General features: G+C 50.5%; 1 protein-coding gene across 1 annotated transcript in view; it reads right to left on the minus strand.

The window, feature by feature from the left end:
- Window positions 1-446: 446 nt before the first annotated feature.
- HRAS (HRas proto-oncogene, GTPase) overlaps window positions 447-23,791 on the minus strand; it is a 43,219-nt gene continuing 19,874 nt past the window's right edge. The window contains exons 2-6 of the mRNA XM_069803509.1: window positions 10,967-11,120; window positions 6,137-6,315; window positions 3,672-3,831; window positions 2,832-2,956; window positions 447-755 (exon numbers count right to left, since the gene is read on the minus strand). Coding sequence (XP_069659610.1) covers window positions 2,837-2,956; window positions 3,672-3,831; window positions 6,137-6,315; window positions 10,967-11,077 — 570 coding nt within the window. The 5' untranslated portion in view covers window positions 11,078-11,120 and the 3' untranslated portion in view covers window positions 447-755; window positions 2,832-2,836. The remainder of the gene's footprint in view (window positions 756-2,831; window positions 2,957-3,671; window positions 3,832-6,136; window positions 6,316-10,966; window positions 11,121-23,791) is intronic.

The raw sequence follows: 23,791 nt of genomic DNA on the forward strand, positions 1-23,791 counted from the left end.
CTGGAAAAAAATTGAGGAAGAAACAAACTGGCACCAGCTGAGGTGAACCCAGCTCTCAGATCTCCTCCCCAGTGCTTCTTCCCTTCCAGGCATCACATCTGAGGCCATAAAAAATCCCACAAGGACTAGGTTGAAAGCAAAGCACCCAGGGGAGCACTGAGGACAGGCTTAGACTGGTTGCGCTCTTCTACCCCACCAAAACTTGGGGCCAGCAAAGAGTTTCAGGTGGGCTGGGGGGGACAGGGACATGATGACGGCTTGCTGGAGACAAAGACAGCTCTTTCCCTGAAGGATATCTCACCCCGATTGCCTTCATGGTCTACAGCATGACCTCGGTCCATGGAGAGCAAATCTCAGTGCCCTTCCCTCCCTGCTGTCCCACCAGCGATCCTCCCGGAGCACCAGCAGCAGCACTTTCTGGAAGGAGGACACAGCCATCAAGACGGTTTGTCGAGACCATCAAATAATAATTTAGTGTGATTCAATCTGTGGCTTTGTACAGTTGCCAGGGTGGGAGGAGGCCAAAGCAGGAGGGGATGGGGAAAGAAAAAAAAAGAAAAAAAGTCGTTTGCTTCAGGCTTGGGTGAAGTGCGAGATAGTCCTTGGAGGGGCTCATGCTCCCCCTGTCCTCTTCCTCCTCTTCCTCTCCCCCTCCCCCCATATTCCTCCCCTGAATCCGTTTGCTTCTTCCTTCGCTTCACCTCTTTCCTTGCACTCTGCACAGTGGGAACCTCTCCAAGACACGGTCCAGTCAGCTGAAACCAGAAGAGGACACTCATTAGCACCCATGCACTGTCAGAACCAGTGGGGACTGTTTCCATTACCCACCCCTCACATTTCAGGATGACCCTGCTAGTGCCCACAGAAGGAAAGCAAAGGGCTACACAGGTCTTGGAGGACTGGACCTGGCTCAGCAAAGCATCTGCATGTGTGCTAAAGGGAACAAGCAAATGGTCTGTAGAGTGATGGGTGAGCCTCGGGCATCACACCAGACCTTCTGCCTCTGTCCAAACCCTGTTTGGGGAAGGGGCACTGTTTGGTGAGATCTTTCTCCCTCCTCCAGGGATGACAGGAACCACAAAGTGAGTCCAGGGCAAATGCAGCCAAATGTCCCTGCCTCCCTGACCACACACCCACCCTTATCCCCCAAACCCAGCGTGTCCTTGCCTTGCTTCTCCTTTTGTGCCCTGATATTCCTCCCTCTCTGCTCTTGGCCACTGCAGCTAGAATAAGCTGCCTGAGCAGAAAAAGATGTGGGCAACTCACAGGACATGCTCTCTTAACAGAGGGGAGTCTTTCCAAGAGACTCCTTCCCACCCCTTCTTGCCCCTCTTTTTGAAGGCACTGCCCGTGCCAGTGCTGGCCACCAGGCTGTGATGGGGACCGGGCTCCTGGCAGTTGGTGTTGGGGAGCAGCAGCATCTGCCGAACCCATGCCATCAGCTGTGAGCCAGAGCAGGAAATGAGCCCTGAGCTCACATCCCCATCCAGAGGAAATGTTCCTGAACATCTGGAGGACCTGAACATCTGGAAAACCTCCCTTAGCAGTGATAAGTGTGCTGGGCACAGCATTCGGCTTGGCCCCCAGGAGACCTTGCATGCATCGGCTGGGAGCAGAGGGGTGGGGTGCTCTGGTGGTTTTTTGCTCATAGGAAGCAAATGCTGCCAGCGTTTCGTTTTGTTGTTTTTTTTTTCTTTTCCCCCCGGGGAAGAGCTCTTCTGCACTCATGGCCTTTGGCTCAAAAAGTGACAGAGGAAAACCAGCTGCCCACCTCCACCTTCAGCGAGACCCTCTTAGCACCATGCGCTTCTCTTTAGGACTCCAGCAGTTGTGTAAAGGGGTGAAGGGCCAGTCCAGGTGCTTGGGAGACTCCCCAAAAAACATTAAGGGCAATGTTCGTGCAGGCTTTTCTCCTGCACCCCAGTCCCCGGTGCACTCATCCCCAGTTGCCCCTCTCTCCATTTCAGCCACGGAAGGAGTTGGTTACACAGCCAGATGTTCCCAGGCGTTTGGCTTAAGGCCACCCAGCTCACACACGGACACCAATAGGAGTTCTCCCTCCCTGCTATCCAGCAGGATTGCAATGATTTAAATAAACTCATCATTTAAAAAAAACAACAAAGAAAGAGAAAGAAGAAAACCAGGCAAGTGAACATGGATGGAAAAAGAAAGAAGAAAAACAGGCAAGTGAACACGGACAATGTGAAAAACACTGTTTCTGGCTCCAGCACGCACAGTTTATAAAAGCAAAACAGCCCCCTTATGGCTAATTCTCAACATTGCATCAGTTCCAAATATCCCAGGGGATATATCTGATGGGGAAAACTCTTCTGAAGAACACAGGACTTCCACAGTGAGACAGGTGGGCTCTGAAGGTTTAGGATGAGGCAATTTACACGAGTAGGAGGCAATGCGCTCACCCAGTTCTTCATCTGAACTCTTCTAGGGCCAGTTTGGTGAACACACAGTGAGCCGCACACCTTCAACACCAGCTCGACTCCTCTTTCAGAAGGGCAGCATGGGAAGGAGCTTTCTCAGGGAAAGCATGACAAAACACATATTTTTTTAAATTCAATTCTGTAGAATTTTGTTCCACAAAATGAGGGGGGGAAACAAATAACCCTTTCCTCCTACACACTTCCTCAGGAAATTGGTATTTTGACTTACCTATGTTTTCAAAGAAAAATGTTATTTCAGTCAAAAAAGTGTTTCATTAAAAAATACCCGTTGCTGAAATTGTTTCTGCTGAATTTGTTTGCAGACAAGTGCATCTGCAGTCACCTCCTGCCCTGCTTCCCCACTGCACCCCATCTCCTGCTTCCAAAACTCACCATAATCACGATATCACACATTTACAGTTCATGCAGCCAGGGCCGCTCTCATCTGGGGGATTCAGCTTGCGCAGCTTGTGCTGACGGATCTCCCGCACCAAGGTGTAGAATGCATCTTCAACACCCTGGAAGAAAAGCATTGCTTGAAGCAGCTGCCCACTTCGAAAGGGGACAGTCGAGAGAAGAGAGGGCTCTGCTCCCCAGCTAGCTTTGTTTCCCAGCAGTGCAGATTGCAGAGTTAAAGGCACGAAACCAAGCTGGGAAGACTAACATGGATCTTAGTGCGGCCTCCGAACAGAGACCAAGATTGAATGAGCAACCACAAGGCCAAGGAGTTCTTAGGTCCTTGAGATTCATCAGCTTTCAGCAGCCTGAATGAGGTCTACCACCCGAGAGAAAAGCCACCACTAGACCACTGAAGGTATCAGCTGCTCCATTTCCACCTTTGTGCTCTGGGAGCCCCACGTGGTCCTTCCAGCACCAGTACATTCTGTCTGTAGGTCTACCAAAATAGACCATGGATGGGATTAGCCAAGTCCCCTGAGCCTACCTGACCTGCAGTGACTATGGGGGTTATTCCAGAGCCTTGGAGAAAGCCCTGAGAAGGCATCTGCCCTTCACTGATGCCAGAGCATGAATTACGTACTTCTCCAGATTGGACACTCAAGCCTGGACAGGGGAGGGAATGTCCTGATGGAGCATTTAGCCTTGGGGAAGCAACTAACCCCAGCCCTTGCACTCATCTATCTGCAAGGTGGTGTCTGCCCGTTCCTGCCTCTCCAGGACAGCACTGGAGAAAAGAGAAGAAAAAGAAGATTTTGTTTAAAACCCTCCTCCTACCTGTCTGGTTTTGGCAGACGTTTCTATGTAGGGGATCCCGTAACTCCGGGCCAGGTCCTGCGCTTGCCGGGTCTCCACTGTCCGGGCTGGCAGGTCACACTTATTTCCCACCAGCACCATAGGAACATCATCTGAGTCTTTCACCCTCTTGATCTGCTCCCTGCAAAAGTAAGAGGTGCCAATGTGAAGGGAGAAAAGGCATCAGGGGCAGCTCCAGGGCACTCCCCACCAGCTTCTTCGTCAAGAATTAACAGCTGCACTTCATTCCTGCCAAGTGCCTTGTGTTGGGCTTTCAGGAGAATGTCAATGACCATGGCACATAAATGAGTAAACAGCAAAATAGCTAGGGCACTTTTGGAAACGAAAACTAAACATACTTCTGCTCTTTAAATGCAACTGTTTACAAACTACAACTTGAAATTATGAAAATCTATATTAAGACATGAGCTTAAGATAGTTTAAGCTAAATAAAAATGAATACTCAAAGCAGTTACCTGTGTTATTTCCAACATCTTAGATCAAGTAATACCCCTGAATGAGGACAAAGAAAAAATCACCTTCAACCAGAATTTGCTGAGCTGATGAACCAGCTTTTGGCAGCTGTAACCTTTTCTGCAGATGCACAGGCAGTATTTACTTCCTTTCAGTTTAGTTCAGGTCACTCAAAGTTGAGAAACCAACTGGGAAGCAAAAAAGCTGTAATGCTCACTTCTTCATTCCAACCTCAGATTTAAAACTAGGTGGGCGAGGATGAGATCTACCACTTCTAAAAATCTTAAAGGCCATTATGACCACAAACAATCCATTCAATTCCCTCCTGATAGATAATAACTTCCTTTCCTTAATAAATCATTTAACTTCAGATGCAAAACAGCTTTTTTTTCTCTTGCTCATGCATCCAGAACATTTAACATGGTTTTATTTAACTAGTAAAAGCATTATTTAAAATGCTGATTTCTGCACTTTAATTGAATTCAAACTTACATCCAAAAGAAGCTGGACACGTATCACACACACAAAAAAATCAATCATCTTTTTTTAATGTAGTAGAACATAGAAATGAAGTCTGACTATATGTATGATATATCATAAAGCCCCCTAAATGTTCCAAGTAACATCCTGATCAGCAAACCTAAGTACTAAATTTAGTGAACAGGCTACACTTAGCTGGAAGGAGATACCTCCTAATGGTTACTAACCAGGGAGAGCCAGCATTTCTCTGGGGAATATTCTTTTAAAAGTGCAAACACAAAGAGCACAGGCAAAACGAGATGAAAGCCGGTGATTTACATCATGATTAAAACCGGGGCTTGAAAATGAGCCATCCTGTGAGTGATTCACAGGCACCAGCCCTGGCACAAGGATGAATGCTGCCGAATCCCTCAGGTGCTTTAGGAAAATCCCATCCTTTGTCTCCGGTTCAGCTAAAACAAGCCAAATTAGTCCAACCATATAGTTATTACATTGAACACGCCTGCTAGCCAAAGACTCAGACATCTCGACAGCTCGGACCAGTGCCTCTGACTATGGAGCAAGGAAGGCCTGTGCCTGTGCTCGGAGCTACAGGATTATCTGGAACCCAGATTTATGATGAGGGACTGGGGAACATGGTCCCTTGGTGGGCAGTGGACAGAGCGGGGACAGGCAGAGCCATCTCTTGCATCCTCTGCAAGTGCCTCCCATCACGGCTAAGCCTCAAAGAAAGGCATAAAGCAGAGATCCCTCCCTACGCTAGCATCGGGGTAACCAGGGAAGACTCCCGCTGCATTTATATCATCTCCTTGGCTCTCCAGCTCTGCACAGGTGATGGCAGCAGGGAGGGAGAAGCGGGATGGGTAACCTGGGTACAGCCAAAGCAAGACCACGTTGGGTTGGGGTCCCTGCTCTGCCACTGCCCCCGCAGTACATCCTCTTGGGCAAGTCACCTCGCCGGGGCTCTGACTCTCCTCCTGCTCCATCTTTCCCCTGGTTGAAACCGAGCTCCAACGGGCAAGGACTGCCTCTCCCCATGTGCGTGCGGCCGACAGACCGCAGCCTTGCCACAATGGCTGCCAGTGGGGGAAGCAGCCCTCCCTGCCCTTCCCAGCCTCCTCTCCCAGCTCCCAGGCCCAGCAGAAGTCGCTGAGATCGATTCCACTAACAAAGCAATTCCATTAATTAGGGAGGGAAGGGAGGGGGTCACAGAGGATCAGCTCTCTCTTTAGTCACCATAAACACTTAAACATTACATTACCGAGTCCCCAAAGGCCACAAGCAATCCCTTTGGATGGGTTTTATTGGAGTCACTGACATTAGCTGTCTGCTCCGTCTCTTCCCTGGGGAATGGCCACTTGAGCTAATTGTCTTTGCTGGTAGCCAGTGCTTCCACCGTGGGGCCTGAGCTTAAAGGCAGGGCAGGAGGGTGCAGCGGCAAGGCCTCCCCTTTGCACAGGGCAAGAGGGAAGGGGCCCTTCCAGGATACCGACCTGTACTGGTGAATATCTTCAAAGGACTTGGTGTTGTTGATGGCGAAGACACAGAGGAATCCTTCCCCTGTTCTCATGTACTGGTCTCTCATGGCACTGTATTCCTCTTGCCCTGCGGTATCCAAGATGTCTAACAAGCAGGTCTCTCCATCAATGACAACTTGCTTTCTGTAGGAATCCTGCAGGCCAGGAGAGGGAAAGAAAGGGAGGAGGATGCGTTAAGGGAGGGCTTGGGTCCTGCCAAGCGAAGGGATGCAGCAAGTGCATCCCTGGGAAGATGCCAGGTCACGCTCTGCCTGGGTTTAGCTCCCATTAAATAGCTAACTCAATCTGTTTCAAAAATGGGAGGGAAAGGAAAAAGGAGAAAAAGAAGGAAAAAAAAAAATAAAAGGAAAAAGGGAGCAGCTGAGCAGGTTTCCTCTCAGAGAAGACAGCCCCTGGCTTGCTCTCCCCTGGCAGACCAGGGGCAGCTTTGTCTCTACCACACCACATAAGCCCTCGACAACTATTTTCCTAAGCTTTATTTAGTCCTGGCTAATCCCTTCTGCTGCCACCCTGCCCTAGTGCTGGAAGGGGACACCCAGGAAAGGCGGCTCCGGCCGGCCAGGGTTTCCAGCCACCATTTGCAATCTGCAGGGCTGGAAGGTGTTTAAGATCACCTGGAAATGCAGCACCTCCAATGCACCTCAGATCAGGCACCAGAAGCATAATGTCACCAGTAAGGCTGCAAACCTCTTCTTCAAACATGAGAAAAAAAAAAAAAAAAATCACGCTGTGAGGAGGGTGTTTCCCACAACCAGTCTGTGCCCAGAGTGCTCCAGGAGAGGTAAGGACTATCCAGGCAGGTCCTTTGAAGTTGGGGGTTTTCCCTGCAGCAGAGGCAATCGCAACTTATCACAGATGTGAGAAGGCCTGGAAACCCAGGGCATCCCTCAAAAGGTTTCATTTTTCAAGGCAGGCTCCTCAAAGCACCGCTCCTCCCCACCATGCCTCTCCCCCCATGCCCGGTCTCATCAGCAGGGATGCTGCTGGGGCAGCCCCTGCATGAAGGAACAGCCTCATCCCTCTCCAATAGCCATCCCCTGGGTACAGCGCAGCATCATTGACTCTCAGCAAGAGAAGGAAGCCAAAACCAAAGGCATGAAAAAGGTGCAAGTCAGCAATATGACCACGACAGTGCTTTGCAGCCATTCGCAGAGGCTACGGCTGCAGTTTAGAATTAATTCAAACGTCTGCTGCTCTTCCAGCGACCACAACAATGTTATCAGATGAGCTTTGCAGGTCTGCAGACAAACAGCCAACGCAGCAAAGGTCACCGACAGGACCAGCAGCGGCACGGAAAGGGAATGGGGCCAACGTGGCCTCCACCCTTTGGTTCATTACTACAACAACATCATCTGCTGGGGCTAATTAAAGTCTTTCCTCACCTTGTGGAGAGGGCCATGAGATCAGAGATGAGATCTGCTCTGCCACGACCTTCTCCACTGTGCCTTCCCAAAAAGGGGACTGCTGACCCACCGGGAATAAGCATGAAGTGATGGGCTGGCTTCCAGCCAACCGCTCTGAAGGCAACTGGCAGACTGCCCTGCAGGGATGCGCTCCCGTTTCTAATCAATAATGTATCTGGAGCCTCCTTGGTGCAAGGCAGAAGAGCACTGGTTCCACCTCCAGGGTCCCAGTGCCTGGCAAGGACCAGCAAAGAGGACCCCAGTGCCTGCTCTGCACAGCAGAGCATTCTCCCACCCCTGGGCCCTGGCTTGCGTCCAGAGGACCAGCCTCTTGGCACACATGTTCACAATTAATTGCCAAGTCCCCAGTTACAGGAGGTCTCACGAGCAGACAGTACGCTTACGGAGAAGTGATCCCGCACCTCGGCTCAGGTCATCAACAGGCTGCCCGTAAGGCCAGCCAGCTCGCTAATGAAGCAAAGGTATTAAGAGTCTTGCAGAGGATGCTTTGCATACTGCTCCCCAAAGGAAGGGGACAAGCTCTCCCCACCCTTGCTTTGTGTCCAGCTTCATCTGAACCCCCCTGAGATGCTCGGAATGGCGGCTCAGCCATCCCTGCCATGCTGTCTGGTGACCTTGCTGCTGCTGCAGGGGTAGCTGCCACCAGCCCACATGTCCAGCCACCGGCACCCTGCAGCCTCAACGCTCCTCTGCAGCACCCCTGTGTCCTACCCCACCTTCCTGCACAAGGGAAAGTGGCCGGACCCAGCAGCAGAAACAACGTCCGCGTGGGGTTCAGACTTAGGATCCCAGATGGATGCTGGGAGCACCCTGGGTGTGCCGGGGGACCAGGCCAAGAGGTCCATTTGTTAAACGCTACGGTCAGGATGCGACCAGAGGCTTGGGAAGCCTGTTACTAGCTGACTGCTAAAAGCTGGAAGATGAACCGAAGAATTTCTCAACACAGTCTGACTCTTTACTCCATCCCCGCTCATTCGCCATGGGACACTGCCAGCGGCATGCATTTACTTGGTGCCTTGGCCCTCTTGTTCCCAAACTGAAGGTCTTAAGACTCCCTGGCAGCCCAAGAGCAGCCGTGCGAGCGCATGCTGTAGCGGGTCGGCCAGAGTTGCGTTACAAAGCCAGATGTTTGCACTAGTGAATTGGGAGGGCAGGAGGGGAGCAGGCACTCAGTCAGGGTCTCTGCCCCAGACAGGGGACAAACTCACTTTCCACCTCTCCTGTCCTGGGGAGCACCTTCTCAGTGCACTCCGACCCACTCGCACCCCCCTTTGCAGCACAGCCTGCACTCGATTCATTAAAGTGGTGGGTAACGCCTTTGCTCCATGCACGTATACTCTTTTTTTCCCCCCCTTTTATCCTGCTCCTTTCAGCATTGCTGTGCTGTTTGTTAGCCGGCTGAACAGTCAGAGTCAGCTCCTGGGCATGATCCAAAGCAGCTTAGTCACAGGAGGGTGGTTTGTTGGTCACATTCAGATGGCTGGCAGGTAACTCTCTGTGCGTCCTAATTCCCCATAAAATGAAGCATAATTAAAAGGAGTCACCCTGGAATGAGTGAGAAGATGGCCGGGGGCGGGATGTGGGGTACGACCGAGGGAGCTGCAAAGGCATCGGGGCTGGTGGGACCTGCAGGTAGAAAACCACCAGGGGTGAGAGGGGTGAAGAGCAGCTCGTGGCTGCTTTAGGAAGAAAAGAGGAGGAAAAGAGCATAGTGGGGCTGGGGGAACAGGGGACAAGAGCGGGCATCTCCCAGGGCATGTCAGGAGTGGGCAGGGCAAGGAGTGTATGCTGGGAAATGCCATGCAAGGTTTACATTCCCCACTGTCTGTTTACATGGAGAAAATTCCCTGCAGGGTATATACAAGGGGCAGGCAGCTGGAGACAAAAAAAAAATAGGATGCCATAACCCAGCACATCACTGGGTCAGAGCTGCCCCTGCCCACTGTAAGGTCCAAAAGAGGACCCATCCATGCAGATGCCTCCCCAGGGAGGTTGCTTTCCATCAGCAGCTCTTTTGCTGAAACCAACCTGAAATGGGTTTCTAACAAAAGCAAACAATGCTACTGGTGATAAGCACGCGAGGGGAGAGGAGCTGGGGAAGAAGGCAACTGCATCCATAAGCAAGGTGCAGCACCAAGACTCAGGAGCCCTTAAATTAAATTCCAGTCTCTGCCACGGACTTTCTAGGTGACCTTGGCCAAATGACGTAATAGCACGTGCTTGTAAGTGCTTTCTCTCCTTCCCATCTGTAGGATTGTAAGACTATTTCTGCCTTTCTACCAAGCCTTATCTTGCTTGTTTATTTAAGTTGTAGGCTCTTCAGGGTGGGGACTACACATACAACACCTACCAGAATAGATTCCTGATCCCAGCTGGAGCCTTTTATCCATTATGATAATAATAACTGCAGCAACCACAGCTGCATTTATACACATCTGGTAGAGAGTCCTTTAGGACTGCAGACAGGGAGGTTATTGTCCAAGAGGCATGACAGAGCTGTAATTTGCCTTCCTAGGGTGGACTTACTCCTTGTGCAGAGCAGTGGCTGCTGCCCACATCTCCCCCGAACGAAGGTGTAAGGCATGCAGGGGGTAATTAGAATCTCGCTAGCAACAGTGAAAGCAGTCGGAGAATGGAATTTTTTTTTTTTTAAAGTAAAAAATAAATAAATAAATAGTGTAATGGATGTTGAAGACTGGATCCCCCCATCTGCACAGGCAGGGTGCTGAGCTAGACAGGCTAGTGCTACCATCCACTCCGACTATGAGACCCATGCATCAACCTTTAACTCCTCACAATAGAGCAGAGACAGCACTCTGAGAACCACAATGGTTCAGCTGTTCGGTACGTCTCGCTCAAACTGCAGGACATACAAAATACAACCAAGCTCTGATAAAACCCATTTCATCAGTAAATCTCAAAACATCCTGCATGAGAAGTTAATATATTTACTCTGATTTCACAGGAGAAGAAACGAAAGCACAGGCACAAAATGGCTCTTCAATCCCAAACCTTTAACCCCTCCCTACACTGTTGTCTTATCAAAAAAGAGGACTTTTGTGCTGCCTCTCAGCACCTGCCCAGGTCTGCCTGCTTCTGCTGCCTCCCCCTCTGCCCACTTTTGCTGCCTCCCTCACCATCTCTCTTCAGCAGACACCGCCAACCTTCTTCAGGAGGCAAAAGTCGGTCACTGCGACCTCTGAACACGTGCGTAGCAACTCAGAATAGCTCTGCAAAGCAGAGGAACATCCCTGCTCAAGTTCAGACCTGAGACCAAGCCGAGCATGCTCTAGGTTGGAGGCAAGGTGGAGAAGAGCAAGAGGAAAACAGACAGATGGACCCCAAGCCCAGAGCCGCTTACCTCTATCGTGGGGTCATACTCATCAACGAAATGGTTCTGAATGAGCTGTATTGTCAAAGCACTCTTCCCGACACCACCAGCTCCCACCACCACCAGCTTATATTCGGTCATCTTCCAGCCAACCCCAGAGCAGGACTTCCAGGAGCACCACCACCTGCAAGGAGAAACACAGCCACCACATTAGGAGAGGGGGTCCCTCCCTGTCACTGCCTGCTCTGCAGCAAGGCTGAGCGGTCAGCCCCCCTCTTCTGCCGGGAAAGGCAGAAATCTGCAAAGCACAGCTTCATTCCTTGGGTACTGAGCATTGCCAATGTCTCCTGCACATCCCAGGAGCACCCAAATGCTGCTAGGTAGAGACACCAAAGTCTGGGATCCAGCATGCTGTAACACAGAGACACCTAATTCTGCAAGGCAGAGGTGAAGGGACGCACCCCTCAAGGTTTTAATGGTCTTTTAAGTTGCTTGATTTCAGCAGGGATTGAGGATGGGACAAGGTAAACCCACTTCACTGCTATTCTGGGTGGCAAAGAGCCACGCCTCACTCCTTGGGGTGAAAACCAGCAAGCCACCATCAGGGATGCAACATGTTTTTAACGTAGCTTTAGGAAACTGCCACCACAGGGTACTCTGTTCCAGGACCACCCTGGTCTCTCATCTCAAGCTCACAGATGTACCACCCTGGCAAGCCTGGCCTAGAAATGGGGAGATGGTGGGATGGCCTGTGTGCCCCAAGGGTCAAGGGCTTTCTTACCTTCTTCCCACCCAGCACACTGACTACCCTGGGAATCTGACCAGAGAAAATTATACTTATTTCAGTCTGTCACCCTGTACTGTGCCTCCAGGATCCACTGTCTTCCTTTTGCTTTTATGGTCTGATGCTCTGGGGTGTCAAACGTGAGAGAGCCTCACCTAAAACCATGAAACTTGGTCTAAAAGTACAGCACGGAACTGCAGCATCCAGAGCTATTTAACCTAATACTCTCCACTAGTAATGAAGGTTACTTTAAAATGGGCAAAATATTCCACAAAACTGAATACAAAACTATGTTTATCCAGCAATATGCTGCAATCCTTCAGCCTGATGGTCTGGATGCAAACTTCACACATTCCTCGAGCAAACCTCAAGAGATAAGGGAGTCTTACCGATAAGAAAACAGAGGTACAGGCTGTGTAAATCAAAAGTAAACCCTAAAGTAACCAAGTTAAGACGTCTGGTTTTCCAGAAGTGCTCAGCGCTGTCTCCAATTTGTCTTATCTCAAGCTGGCAATCCAAACTCATTAGATAGATTTGAAAGCCTTGGCCAACATGGTTTGGACGTCAACGCCCACAGGAGTGGGGAAGAAGTCCTAGCCCCCCCAAGTACGCTGTTAGGTCCATGTCTTCACCCTCAAGGCTGCGTTAAACCTCAAACCACAGGGCAGGTTTGAGATGGTGGCACATCCACACCCTCTGCCAGTCCTCCAGCTAACGATGCCTCCTGCTGTGCTGGCCATCACAAGAGGGAGGAGGACTGCGGAAAGGGCACCCCTGCTCCCACAAGATGAAGCTGGCATGCCCCACAGGGGAGCAAGAGATGCTACCATGACAGGTGCTGACTGGGAATGATGATTAGGGTCAGGACAAGCAAACCACACTTCTGCAGCACTGTGTAGTTGCCATGGCCCTTCAGCAGGAAAAAACTCACCCCCCCAACCTCCTCCTTTAAATTTCTGCTCCAACTCCACCAAGAAAGAGGAACTTCAACTCAGGAAGATTACAAAATCCTGAATGTTTAAATAGAAATCCACCCTCACTGGACTTCAATCCCTGCTCACTGAAAGTCACCCCAGGGTCAGATACTCATCTGCAGCCGTCATCTGTGAGCTCTGGGGAAGCCACTTGAAACGCAGCAGGTAGCGGGAAGACGAGCTCATGGTTCCCCTGCCCGGTCGCCATTCAATGCAGCCTGCAACACCATCTCATGGCGATTACACACACCCTCCCGGACAGTTATATCACTCCACCCTCCTCCCCAGGCTCGCCAGCCCTGCTCCCAAAACCCTGGAAGCTGGTACAAACTGTGCCGGCAAAGGCCACTCTAGTTCCAGTCTGCATCTGGTGCATTTGCTAACGCAGCAAAGATCTAATGGAAAGGAGGCCAGAACTTTCTGCCTTCAATCCCCACCTGACTGCAACCTTAAACCACTCAGACAGTTCAATCACCCACTCGAGCTGGGAGCAGTCAGACACAACCACCTCTTGCCAAAGCCCTTTTCTGAGCTACTGTCTCAGTAGCAGGAAGGCAAACAAAGCTCATGCCCTTCTCAGCATCCAGGATCCTGAAGAAGGGCAAGGGAGGGGGTGCAAAAGAGCAACCAGAGCACAAACACGATGCCAAGCAGGACCTCTGGTTGCTGTGCCGTTCTATGCTGCTGGAAAAGCTGAAGGTTGTTAAACACAGTGGAAAAGTGGTGATGGTGGGGAAAATGCGGTGCAAATAATGTGATACCCTAGGTCCATACCCAAAAGTGCCACTGCTTCCCAGGAAAGTCTGATATGCCTCTGTTCTGGCGGCCAAGGAAGAGATGCAGACTGAAAGCAAGGCTACTGGAGACAGTCTAAGTGAGCACACTAATTGACCATGCACACGCTGCTTTGCTCCACTAATGCACGCCTTCATGTCTATGAACTTGTCCCTAAGAAGTAGTGTATGTGAGAAGAGAGATCCCCACCCCAGGATCTCTCTCAGATGGGAAAAGACAATTACCATCAGGGACAGTGACAGGCTGAAGTGGGGACTGTTGTGTGGGCTGGACAAACACTGATTGACCGTCTCCACCAACACTGCTGGCCAGGAAGGGATTGCTCTTGCAGCAGAACAGCTTCACAGCTGAACATAGAGAGGTCTTGAGGGTCTGAAGAAACTCTTCAACCAGCTGCCATCTTTCGTACAGAGCAGGGAAATCTGCAACCCCTAGCAAAACACATGGCAGCTGCAAATAAAGGCCTGCAGTGGCTACGATGGACCTTGCTCTGCATCTGATGCTGATGATGGAGCAGCTGCCATGATGATGCTCAAGGGGAACTGCACAACTGCCCAGGTCTATGGGACTTGCTAAGGCAGTGAGAAAAGCCTAGACTCAATATGGGGAGAAGAAGAGGTGAGTCCTCGAGGAAGGGGTCCTCCCTCGAGACCACCCCAGTGGAAGGCACTGCTTGGCCTATCCCTTCAGAAAACCCCCAGCCCACACAGCCATACCAGCCTCCTTGTCCACACTGCAGCAGGAGATGGGGGCCAAGGCAGTCACCCACAGCAACTTAAGGGTCTTTCCCTGCTCCAGACCCCAGCTGAGCCCTGCTGCGCAGTGGAGGGGCAACCACACACCAGCAAGCCCTGCACATCAGCACCCCAGCCTAGAGCTTTGAGCTCTGGCTCCTCCAGAGAAACACAGATCCACATCTGCCTGCTCTGCACCCACCCAGGAGGCGGGGGAAACAAGGGGGGTGAAATTGTTCCCCATCACTCACGGTCAGCACACAGACAATGTAGATACAAGAACTCTGCAACGTTGGTGTTCGTTCACTCACACCGCATCTAGAAGGTGCTGGTGCCTCGGCTAACCCTTCACCGCTCTACATGCCATCCTCACCCTGGCAATGGCAGGAGAGATTCTGCAGCTTGCAGAGGATGGTGAGTCCAGCCCACACAACTATTTCATACCATTGCTGCAAAACGTGTCCTAATGTAGAGCGAGAGTGTGGGGAATGATGGACAGCTCTGGGCGTCAGAGCTGCCTGAATTAACGTGTGCTAAAATCAATGTTCAGACAAGCTCGCTTCCTTTCCCAAAGGATCCACAATGCAAGCTCTTCACACGGAGCATGCAGACCCAACCACGCATCAGAGCACATGCAAATGCCACAGGAGAGGGAGCCTGGCCAAAGGCTGCAGGGGAAGCAGGAATTTCCATAGGGCCAAGCTTTGTTACAGAGTTGGGCAGCTGGTCTTATCCCTAAGTTGACCTTACCAACACCATCTCATAGCTCCCCATCACACTCTTTGCTCCTGAACGTGGTAAGAGCAAGGCTGCTCACTGATGCACGCACAGGTTTCAGCGCAGTGGTGGCTGTTCCTCAACACCACATGAACATCACCACCACCGCATGGGCTGGTTCAGGTAACAGCCACCCCAAAGACAATGTTTCTGGCCCTCCTAAAAAACAGAGGCAGGGGAGAAAGAGTGGGGCTCCTGCCAGAGAGATGGTAACAGACACCCAAATTTTTCACGCTCAGTCTGGGGACACACCGGACAGAGGTTTACAGCCTGTTGGTTGTTGTGAAAGCTTCTCCTTATGCGAGGGTTTCCAGAGGATGGTAAACAAGAGTTTCTATTTCTCAGCAGCTAACACAGAGCCCAGACAGAGCTGACCACAAAACAACAGAGGGAAACACGAAAGCACAGTCTCCCAGTCCCACGCTGAGCAGAAACAGCGCTTCTTCCATTCTCTGCAAGCTCTTCAAGATCTGAAAGTCCGACCCAGGTCACCGTCTGGTCTTTTTCCTGCCTATCCAAATTTATCACCTCTGCAGTACTCAACTGTTGCACCCTGCAGAAGCCACACAGGGCTGTCAAACAAATAGCTGAGCGAGACAGCGAGGATGACAGCCGTTCAGGAGCACCACCCGGGAAGAGGAGGGCTGGGATCCGCATGCCAAGCCAACAGCCCCAGTGTGGAGCCAGAGCTGCTGCTGCTGTATTTCCTGACCTCGTGGATTTTCTCCTGTAGCGAGAGGGCTCCTGGCTCCCATTCAAAGCTGTCTAGGAAAGCCTCGCCGAGTGCTTCCGCCTGGCAGCAGCAGCTGCTTCCAGCCCGGTAGCCAGAGCCATGCAGCTCCAGCAAACAAGAAACATCTGCCAGCCTTGTGCAGGACACTGGGAGAGCAAGCGCCCAGCCCTGGTGGGCACCAGCATCCTACCTTTGTCTTGCAGGGAGGGGATGCAGGTGTAGGTGAGGGCAGAAGGCACATCTTACCTTCTCCCCCGCCTGCGCATGCTGGGCAGCATAGAGGTTTTGCCTGCAGAAACGAGGACCAAGATGCTTGGTGCAAGCTTTCGCAGGGCTAAGAACAACCTGACGTTCTTCACAGTCCCTCTTCTCCAGCACAGAGCTTCATCTGCAGGGGGAGAGGTGCTTTTGGGGACCTGACTGTGAAACCTCCAGAAACTCACTCAGCAGAAGCAGACGTGAGGAATTCAAGGGGCTTGGCCCCATCAGTACGTCCCATCACACCACCACAGTTTCAAGAAAAGCTCAGGCATCAAGTGAAAGGGATTTGCAGTGGGTTTCCAATGCACTCACTATGAGGGAGGCTCTGACACCCTTCCAACAGGATCACTGAAGGAGCTTTCTCTGTGTCCTCCCTTTCCTCCCATCGCCTTGTTTCTCTCCCAGGATGGACAACCAACTAAACAACCCAAGAGACAGATTTTTTGCACAGCAGTGCCATACTGAGGCCAGCCATGACAGAAGTTTTACAACTATTTATTACTGAGCATTTACCCTCCAGCTGTCCATTGGGAGCCTCTGCATTTAAAAGCAACAGAAGTCAGCTTCACCTCTGTAAATCTCTTTGGACACATCTCAGATTGGGCACCCTTGCCTCCAAAAGCCCTGTCCACAGGAACTGAGGAGCCCTTAGACCAGAAACGCCACAGTGTTTGATTTTATTTCCCTTCGGCAGAGATGCCCTGCAGGCAGAAGTGGTCTGCAGTCCTCCAGGAGAGCAACGCTCATCTCTGCCTTTTACTGGCAGTCCACCACACCCGCAAGTCAGGAATCCTTCTCTGTGACTTTAAAACATTGACAAGGCAAACCTTGCTGGCTCACCCCAGTGACTGTCCAGGCTCCTCCATTTGCTCATGCACAAGACTCTCACCAATGTCACAAAGTACAGCCTCTGGAGGGACTGAAGGAACCTCTCCAGTGGTGTGAAATGCCACCTTCTGTTTTCACTCAAGGGTCAAAATGCTGATGTTCTCCACAGTCTGCCCAGCCTGAAAGAGATTAGGGAAACAAGGCTGGCAAGCTGATGCTCTGTTACAAATCACAGCCTACCCAATGCTTCATTTTAATTTACTTGTTGCTTTTTAAATTAAAAAATGGGCCGCAAATCTCAATGTGCTTATTGTTGGCTTGCTGGCTGCGTACCTCCAACCTCAGCCCACAGATGAAAAAAGAGAGAGGGATGCCAAAGATACAGTAAAAGTTGCAAATGGTGTCCCTGCTTTGGAGAAACTACTTGGAGATAATAAATGTCTTCTATGAAGGAAAAAAAGAAAAAAAGCCTAAGAAGAACAGAATGGCTTCTTCTATCCTCTGTATGCTCTTCAAGATCTGAAAGAAGAGGCAGCCTGTCCCAAGAGACTGAGAACAAAAATATTGCTCCAGAGCAAAAAAAGAAAAGGGGTAAGGAATGACATCATGTAGGAGGCTCAAAACACAGGCATACATTCAAGGAGAAACCTGGGAGGAAGAATAGCAGAAAGCTGCAGGCAGGTTCAAGGCATAGGCAGGTCTGGAAGAGAAGGATTACCTCTCCACAGCAGCCATAAACATGTCCCAGCAGCAAGGTGCAAGCCATGGCTTTGCACAAGGTCTTGAACAGGCATGGACGGGTCCTTGCACCAGGCCCAGCCCTTGCACAGTTTCCAGTTGAAGCACCTCTGGCAACACAACCCCTCTGCCAGAGACTACCTGACCACAAAGGGCTTGTGAAGTCCCTGCTCGTTTTCCCTCTCCAGAAGAGATGGAAGGACAAAGGAAAACAAGATAGTACCATCCTCACCAACGCTGCTGCCTGTTTTCTGTTCCCTGGTTCCTGCTTCAGCTGTCTGATAGTTGAGTAAGAGACAAAGCTGCACAATCACTGGCTGTCAGCAGTAAGCGGGTCCAGCTATGTTGTTCTTGCTTTCCCACTCAAATAATAAATATTCTTAATAAAGGTCTTCATTGCCATCTTACTCTAAGAAAAACAACTGGTAGGCAGCTATGCCTAAGCCACCCAAAACAGCAAACAACCTACACGAGTCAGTAACACAACAAACCCAAAGAACAAACCAGCTACCCATGAGCTTTCTCTCTGGATGAAAGAGTTGACCCGCCAGCCAATACAGGCCACCAAAATTACTATACTCCAAAGAAAGATTAGCAGGCTGCTAATCTCAGGAGCTTGTAAACCAGGGCTGCTCATGCCCACGTCTCCAGCGTCATGAACGTGGCATGGAGAGCAGCACGCCATCAGGAAACTCTGGCAGGTGCTGGGACGTGCTTGCGAACCACGGTGGTATTTTCACCTCCCACCATCACCACTCCACCCTTCTCCCTGAACACAAGGAACCTGTCCCACCATAGTCTCTGCAGAAGAACCAATCTTCCAAGCTAACTTCCACAGAGAGAAAGCATGCTGCTCTGCAGGTTACTTGCTGCCCATTCATGGAAAGGTCTGAAGGAAACAGGCAAGCAAATGATATGTCCCACCCCACTGCTGAACAGAGACCCTTAAAAAAATGACAAGAAGATGGGAGAGGCCACCTGGGCTAGCACCCAAGTCACTAGCTGAAAACACCAGTTGTCTGCATCTGGCAGGGCCAGGGTTTGAAGAAATCAAAGATGGTTTTTAAATTATGCCCATGATTTGTGATCTAACACTTAAGTGCTGTTTGAGGCTCTAGATGAGCAAGAGTAGCCTGCATAAGGAAAGAGGAAACTGGAGTTTTGTCTGAAAGCCTGGTAAAGGTGGATGCATGAAGGCACGAACACACCACAAGCAGGCTGGGACAACAGGGGACAATTAAATAAAACCTGAGTTCTTATCCTGCAGTCAGGACTTAGGACCTAGCGTTGACTCTGCCAACACATGTAGGAAAGCAGTGTGGGGGAGGAAAAGCTCTCACTGCCGAGATGCAGAAGACTGCAAACTGCCAGGGCTTCTCCGCTTTCATCTCCTCTCCAGCCTCCCAGGGCTGAGCAGGTGGTTCAGAGGCAGATGCTTCCCCGTCTGGGCTGGCAGCTCTCCACCCTGCCCTGGAAAAAAGACTTCTCCCAGGCTTCCCAGCCTTTTTCAGAAAAACAACTGAAGAACCCACTGTGTGCAACAGAGAGGCCAAGGCGGAGCTCAAGAGAAGAGGCAGCTTTTAACCTTCCTTTCCATTAAAATCCCATCTGTAAACATAAACAGGATGGCTGACAGGCAGCATGATGTACCTTGAGCATACGACGAGATGGACAGGTACACAGGAAAGTTTAAAACAAGACCCACATCATAGATGATAATAACTATAACTGCTAAAATGGGTGGTAGGCAACCACAAACCCAGGCTCTGAGCAATCTCTTGACTTGCTGGACTCACTACCAAATTGTATTGATTTTCCCACAAGATATAAGGCACAATGAAGTAGAAGCTTAGACCAGACAAGTATGTAGCGCCAGTGTAAGTGGATCTCTGTAATAACAGCTATTAACAGGGACAGAGAACATCAGGCTTTGGGGCAAATGCTGCCCGATAATGGGGGGGGATTACAAGAGATGCTGTCTCCAGGCTGGTTTCATAAGGTACCTGATGTCTTCTGCCTGGTGCTCTTGGTGACAAAAGGAGCAGCCGCAGGCAAGCTGCCGGGGAAAGGTACAGCCTCTCCTGGGACCCACTGGTCCTGCCATCACACTACGGCAGGTCACAGCCGCCTGGCTCTCTTCTGCAACAGCGTAAGAAGGGACAAATTCAGATCTCGCCACCAAGCTGCAAGAGGTGGAGCACCCAAGTGCTAGAGCTGGGGGTGGTGGCCATACATGAACAGAAACACCATTCTCCTACTTGTATGGACAGGCAAGGGGATGCAAACAAGCCAAGGGACTGGCCCAAAATCATCAATGGGTGGTAAACTTGGGAACTAAATTCAGGCAACGTCTGGGGTCTTCAGGCAAGACAAACGTTGGTCCCCTGCTGGGTCTTTGTGTTGGGCTGTCAGAGCTGGCAGCTCCCCCCTGGGCAGAGGTGGTTGGGGAGGCAGGGTACCTCAAGCAGGAAAGCCCAGGGTGCTGTAAGAGGTGCCCTGCTCTCCAGTTATCCTAATGAAGTCACAACTGGGTCACAGGTGCAGGCAGCCGGCAGAGAGGCGGATGCCCTGATGCACAGATAAGCAATAGGAGATGCAGGTAGGGCTGAGAGCAGAGGGGCAGGCTGAGCACCACTGTCATTTTCCCCACTCGAAGCCCAGCTACAAGAAAGGGGGAAGCCACTGGTATAAAGCAGCCTTGTAGATCACTTAAGAAAAGGGCCAGTCCCAACCTGAGCACCACTGATGCATATCGGGCCAAAAAAACCTACCCCATAGTCAAGCAGCGCATTCCCCCTATGAGATTTCTGTTCTCTTCTCCCTCCCCATCCTTCCCTGTTCCTCCCAAACAACCACTGACAGGAAAAAATTAGGAAGCTGGTTTCAGGAAACACATCCAAGCCCTTTTCACTGAGAAGAATTTGCAATGGAAATAGGTCTGGCTTTCAGCTTCCTGCTTGCTTTAAATCCTAACACATGTATTTTTACAGCAAATAAATGGATAAGGAAACAGGGTATTTGCAGCTGGGATGTTTCAAGAATTGTTTTGATAATGCTTTTATTTTTCTTACACTTTTTCTTTCAACATTTAATGGATAAAAGACTTTTTAAAAGGCCAGGTTTTGGAGCAAAATAGTATTACAAGAGTATTGGTGAGCTCTGGACTCCAGGAATGAAACTGCATGTAGCGCATGTCCTATCACACTACTGCTCCTGCAGCAGAAAGGTCCAGACAGCGAGCCAGCTGCATTGGGATCAGGTGGAAAGAGGTGGAAGCTGTTGGCCAGCCGCAGCAAAGCAGACAAATGCATATCTTGGGACAGCAGGAGCCTCATATGCTCCTGCCCACACAGCACTCGCCCTGTGGATGGCTAAACAGCCCCACAGAGAAATAGGGTCCTCTAGTCTGGGGATGGCTCTTCTCCTTCTAAGGGAACTTGAAACACAGAGGAGGAGTGAGAGGGACCCCCCTCTGCAAGGACAGCCAGCTCCAGCTGGGTTGGACTCAGACAGGCATATCTTGGGGTACCCTTTGGTTAGTACCCAACTTGGCTCCCCCAGCTTACCTGGGCAGCACCTAGGATCTTGTACTGGCAGGGGAAAAGCAGAGTCAAGCCCCATCCATCCTCTCAGATGTAGTATATCACAGGCCACTAATCCTACCCTCCAAAGTTTTAATTTTTCCAGGGAAAGGTGGTACAACATCTCTTTCTCCCCTCATTTTTCAAGGCAGAGGGTAGAGCAGCACAGGTGCAATAGTGTCATCTCCGCAGGCTAGTTGTGGGTGAGGAACAGTCTATCTCGGGATGAGGGAAGACGACTGAGTTTCCTTCTTGTCTTTCCATTCCCAATGGGACACAGATAAAAAGCTGCTCATACACTTCATTCAAAGGCAGAGCTCAAAGGAACAGCCTGAGTAACCCCAAACAGCCAAAATCAGATACTTCCAGAGTGTCTCCTTTATTAGTAAGCCATTTAATTTACATGATCAAATGTAACGATCATCCTTCTCCATTCATTTAGCCCTTGCAGCGCCTTTGCAAGCACACACCCTTATTTATTAGCAGAGCAGGGATGGAGAAGGCGGCACCACAGCAAAAAGCAAACCTGCAGGGCTCGCTTTAGCAAATCTGGGAGAAGGCACTGGGGAAAACATATTAGAAAAGCAAGTGATGGGGCATCTTAGGGAGCCAACGACCAGGGGACAGCAGGGAGAGGAGATAAAAGGAAGCAAGCAGGTACCTGCTGCTGGGACCCCATCCCTGCTCTCCTTCCTACCAGGACATGTTATTAGCAGGGTGACACAATGCTGTCGCAAGATGAATATGCAACAGTCATTATGCAACAGATATTCAGGGACATGCTACTGATTTACGGACCCAGCAGTTGCAGCACCAGCCAGCTGCAGCCTAGAGGGATGGGGACACCAAGCACGTCTGGCAGAGAGGCCTGGAGAAAACCTCCAAACCCAGCCCTTCAACAGCCAAGGTGAATGAGTTTGTCACGACCGGGTCTGAAGCCAGGCACACCAATGCACCAATGCCACCAATGCTTTGTGTGTGCAATACTGAGCAACCATCATGCAACACTGACAGAAATAGAGAGTTCCAAAGGTTAAGGTGTGAGATTTACATTTGGACCAGCAGACTTTGTTAAGTTTGGGTCCTGGATTACCCAAACCTCACTTTGCTGCTCGTGGTAAATCTCAGCCACAGACAATCTCAGCTTGTTGTGACCCCTTGCTCTGCAGCAGTCTAGAGTGTAAAAAAAATTCAAGAAATGTTGCTGTGGGTGGGTTATTTAAATGCCTCACTGTCACAGCACAGACCTGCTGCAAATAAGACTGATGATGTACGGATTACAGCTCTCCATACTGAAAAGGGTGGAATCTCCCTCTTTTGGCTGTGGATTGACAAAGGGACACTGCACAGGGACTGATCCTGCCTGTCTGGTAAGCATCACAGCGTGGACACAGAAGACATGCTCCTTCAACTCCGAGTAGCCTCCACATGGGTTCATATATCCCACTCCCTGGGAACACACAGCGTAGCAGATCAAGGAAATAGTAACTCCACCCTGCAACGAGGAACCCACAGCGATTAAGGGACTTGCTGACGGTCACACAGGAAACTTATGGTAAAGCTGGGGATTTCTGCTCCCCCACGTTTGAGCTTTTGCCACAAGACTGTGCTTCTCATCAATGGCTGCAGTTAATTATGCAGGGGACAGGAGCACAACGCCTACTCCATCACCTCCATCGCAGCCTCCAGCATCTGCTGGCAGACCTGTGCAATCAACAGGAGCGGGGGCTGGGGTTCCTTCCAGAGCTTCCTTGGGAGCCCACAGCAATGACATACAGGATTTGGGTGGGCTTGCAGCCAGCATCCACAGGCACACTAGGGCTGAAAAGAAACCACAGAAAAGCAAGACACCAAGCACATGTGAGATGTGGCTCCACCTCAACACTGAAGCCTGACAAGCCGATTAACAAATAAGCAAAGCCTCCAAGAGCAGCAGAGAAGTTGAGGTCCCTCTGATAATGCCTAAAGGTTAAGTGTACCTATGTCTTCTTGAAATTCCTCAACCAATCCCCAGTCCCTCAGAACATCCCTAGTAGAGGCAACGAGTAGATCCAGATCTGGCCTTGGCACTGCACTTGACGTGGTCATCAAGCTCCGGTGACCCTGCTGTACCTCTTTGACTCAACTTAGGTGTTCCTCTACACAACAGTTGATGGAGAAAAGGGCAATGCAGCTCTGAATCTCACTTGAACCAGCATGACAGGACTGGCAAGTGCTCCCTCCAGTCACACTAACCAGATCTGCTTGTGTGAAAGAGGTATGGACAGGAAGCACATTGTGCCCTGAGCTTCAGGGATGACAATTTGCTGTGGAAAAGACAGTCAGAGTATTCATGAAGCAAATGGACAAAAAGATGCAAGGGACTGTGGACATGAGCTCCCAACTGCAAACAGAAAGAAAAAAAAACTTCAAATCTTTAGAGCGAGAATGTCTTTAGCAGGAGCAGAAGTCAGCCAGAGACCAGCACCTACCCACAGCTGGTACTACCCTGACAGGTACCTGGTCACCAAACACAGCTGGTGCTTACAACACCCACAGACAGGATTTCACCCTGTTCTCCAGCACCTGGTTTCTCCTGAGAGTACACAAAGAAAGAGACCATGCAAAGTACAGTCCAAAATGTCTGCAGCATGACCTGGAAGAGTCACAG

The sequence above is a fragment of the Haliaeetus albicilla genome, chromosome 16 (assembly GCF_947461875.1).
Source record: "Haliaeetus albicilla chromosome 16, bHalAlb1.1, whole genome shotgun sequence".
Taxonomy (NCBI): domain Eukaryota; kingdom Metazoa; phylum Chordata; class Aves; order Accipitriformes; family Accipitridae; genus Haliaeetus; species Haliaeetus albicilla.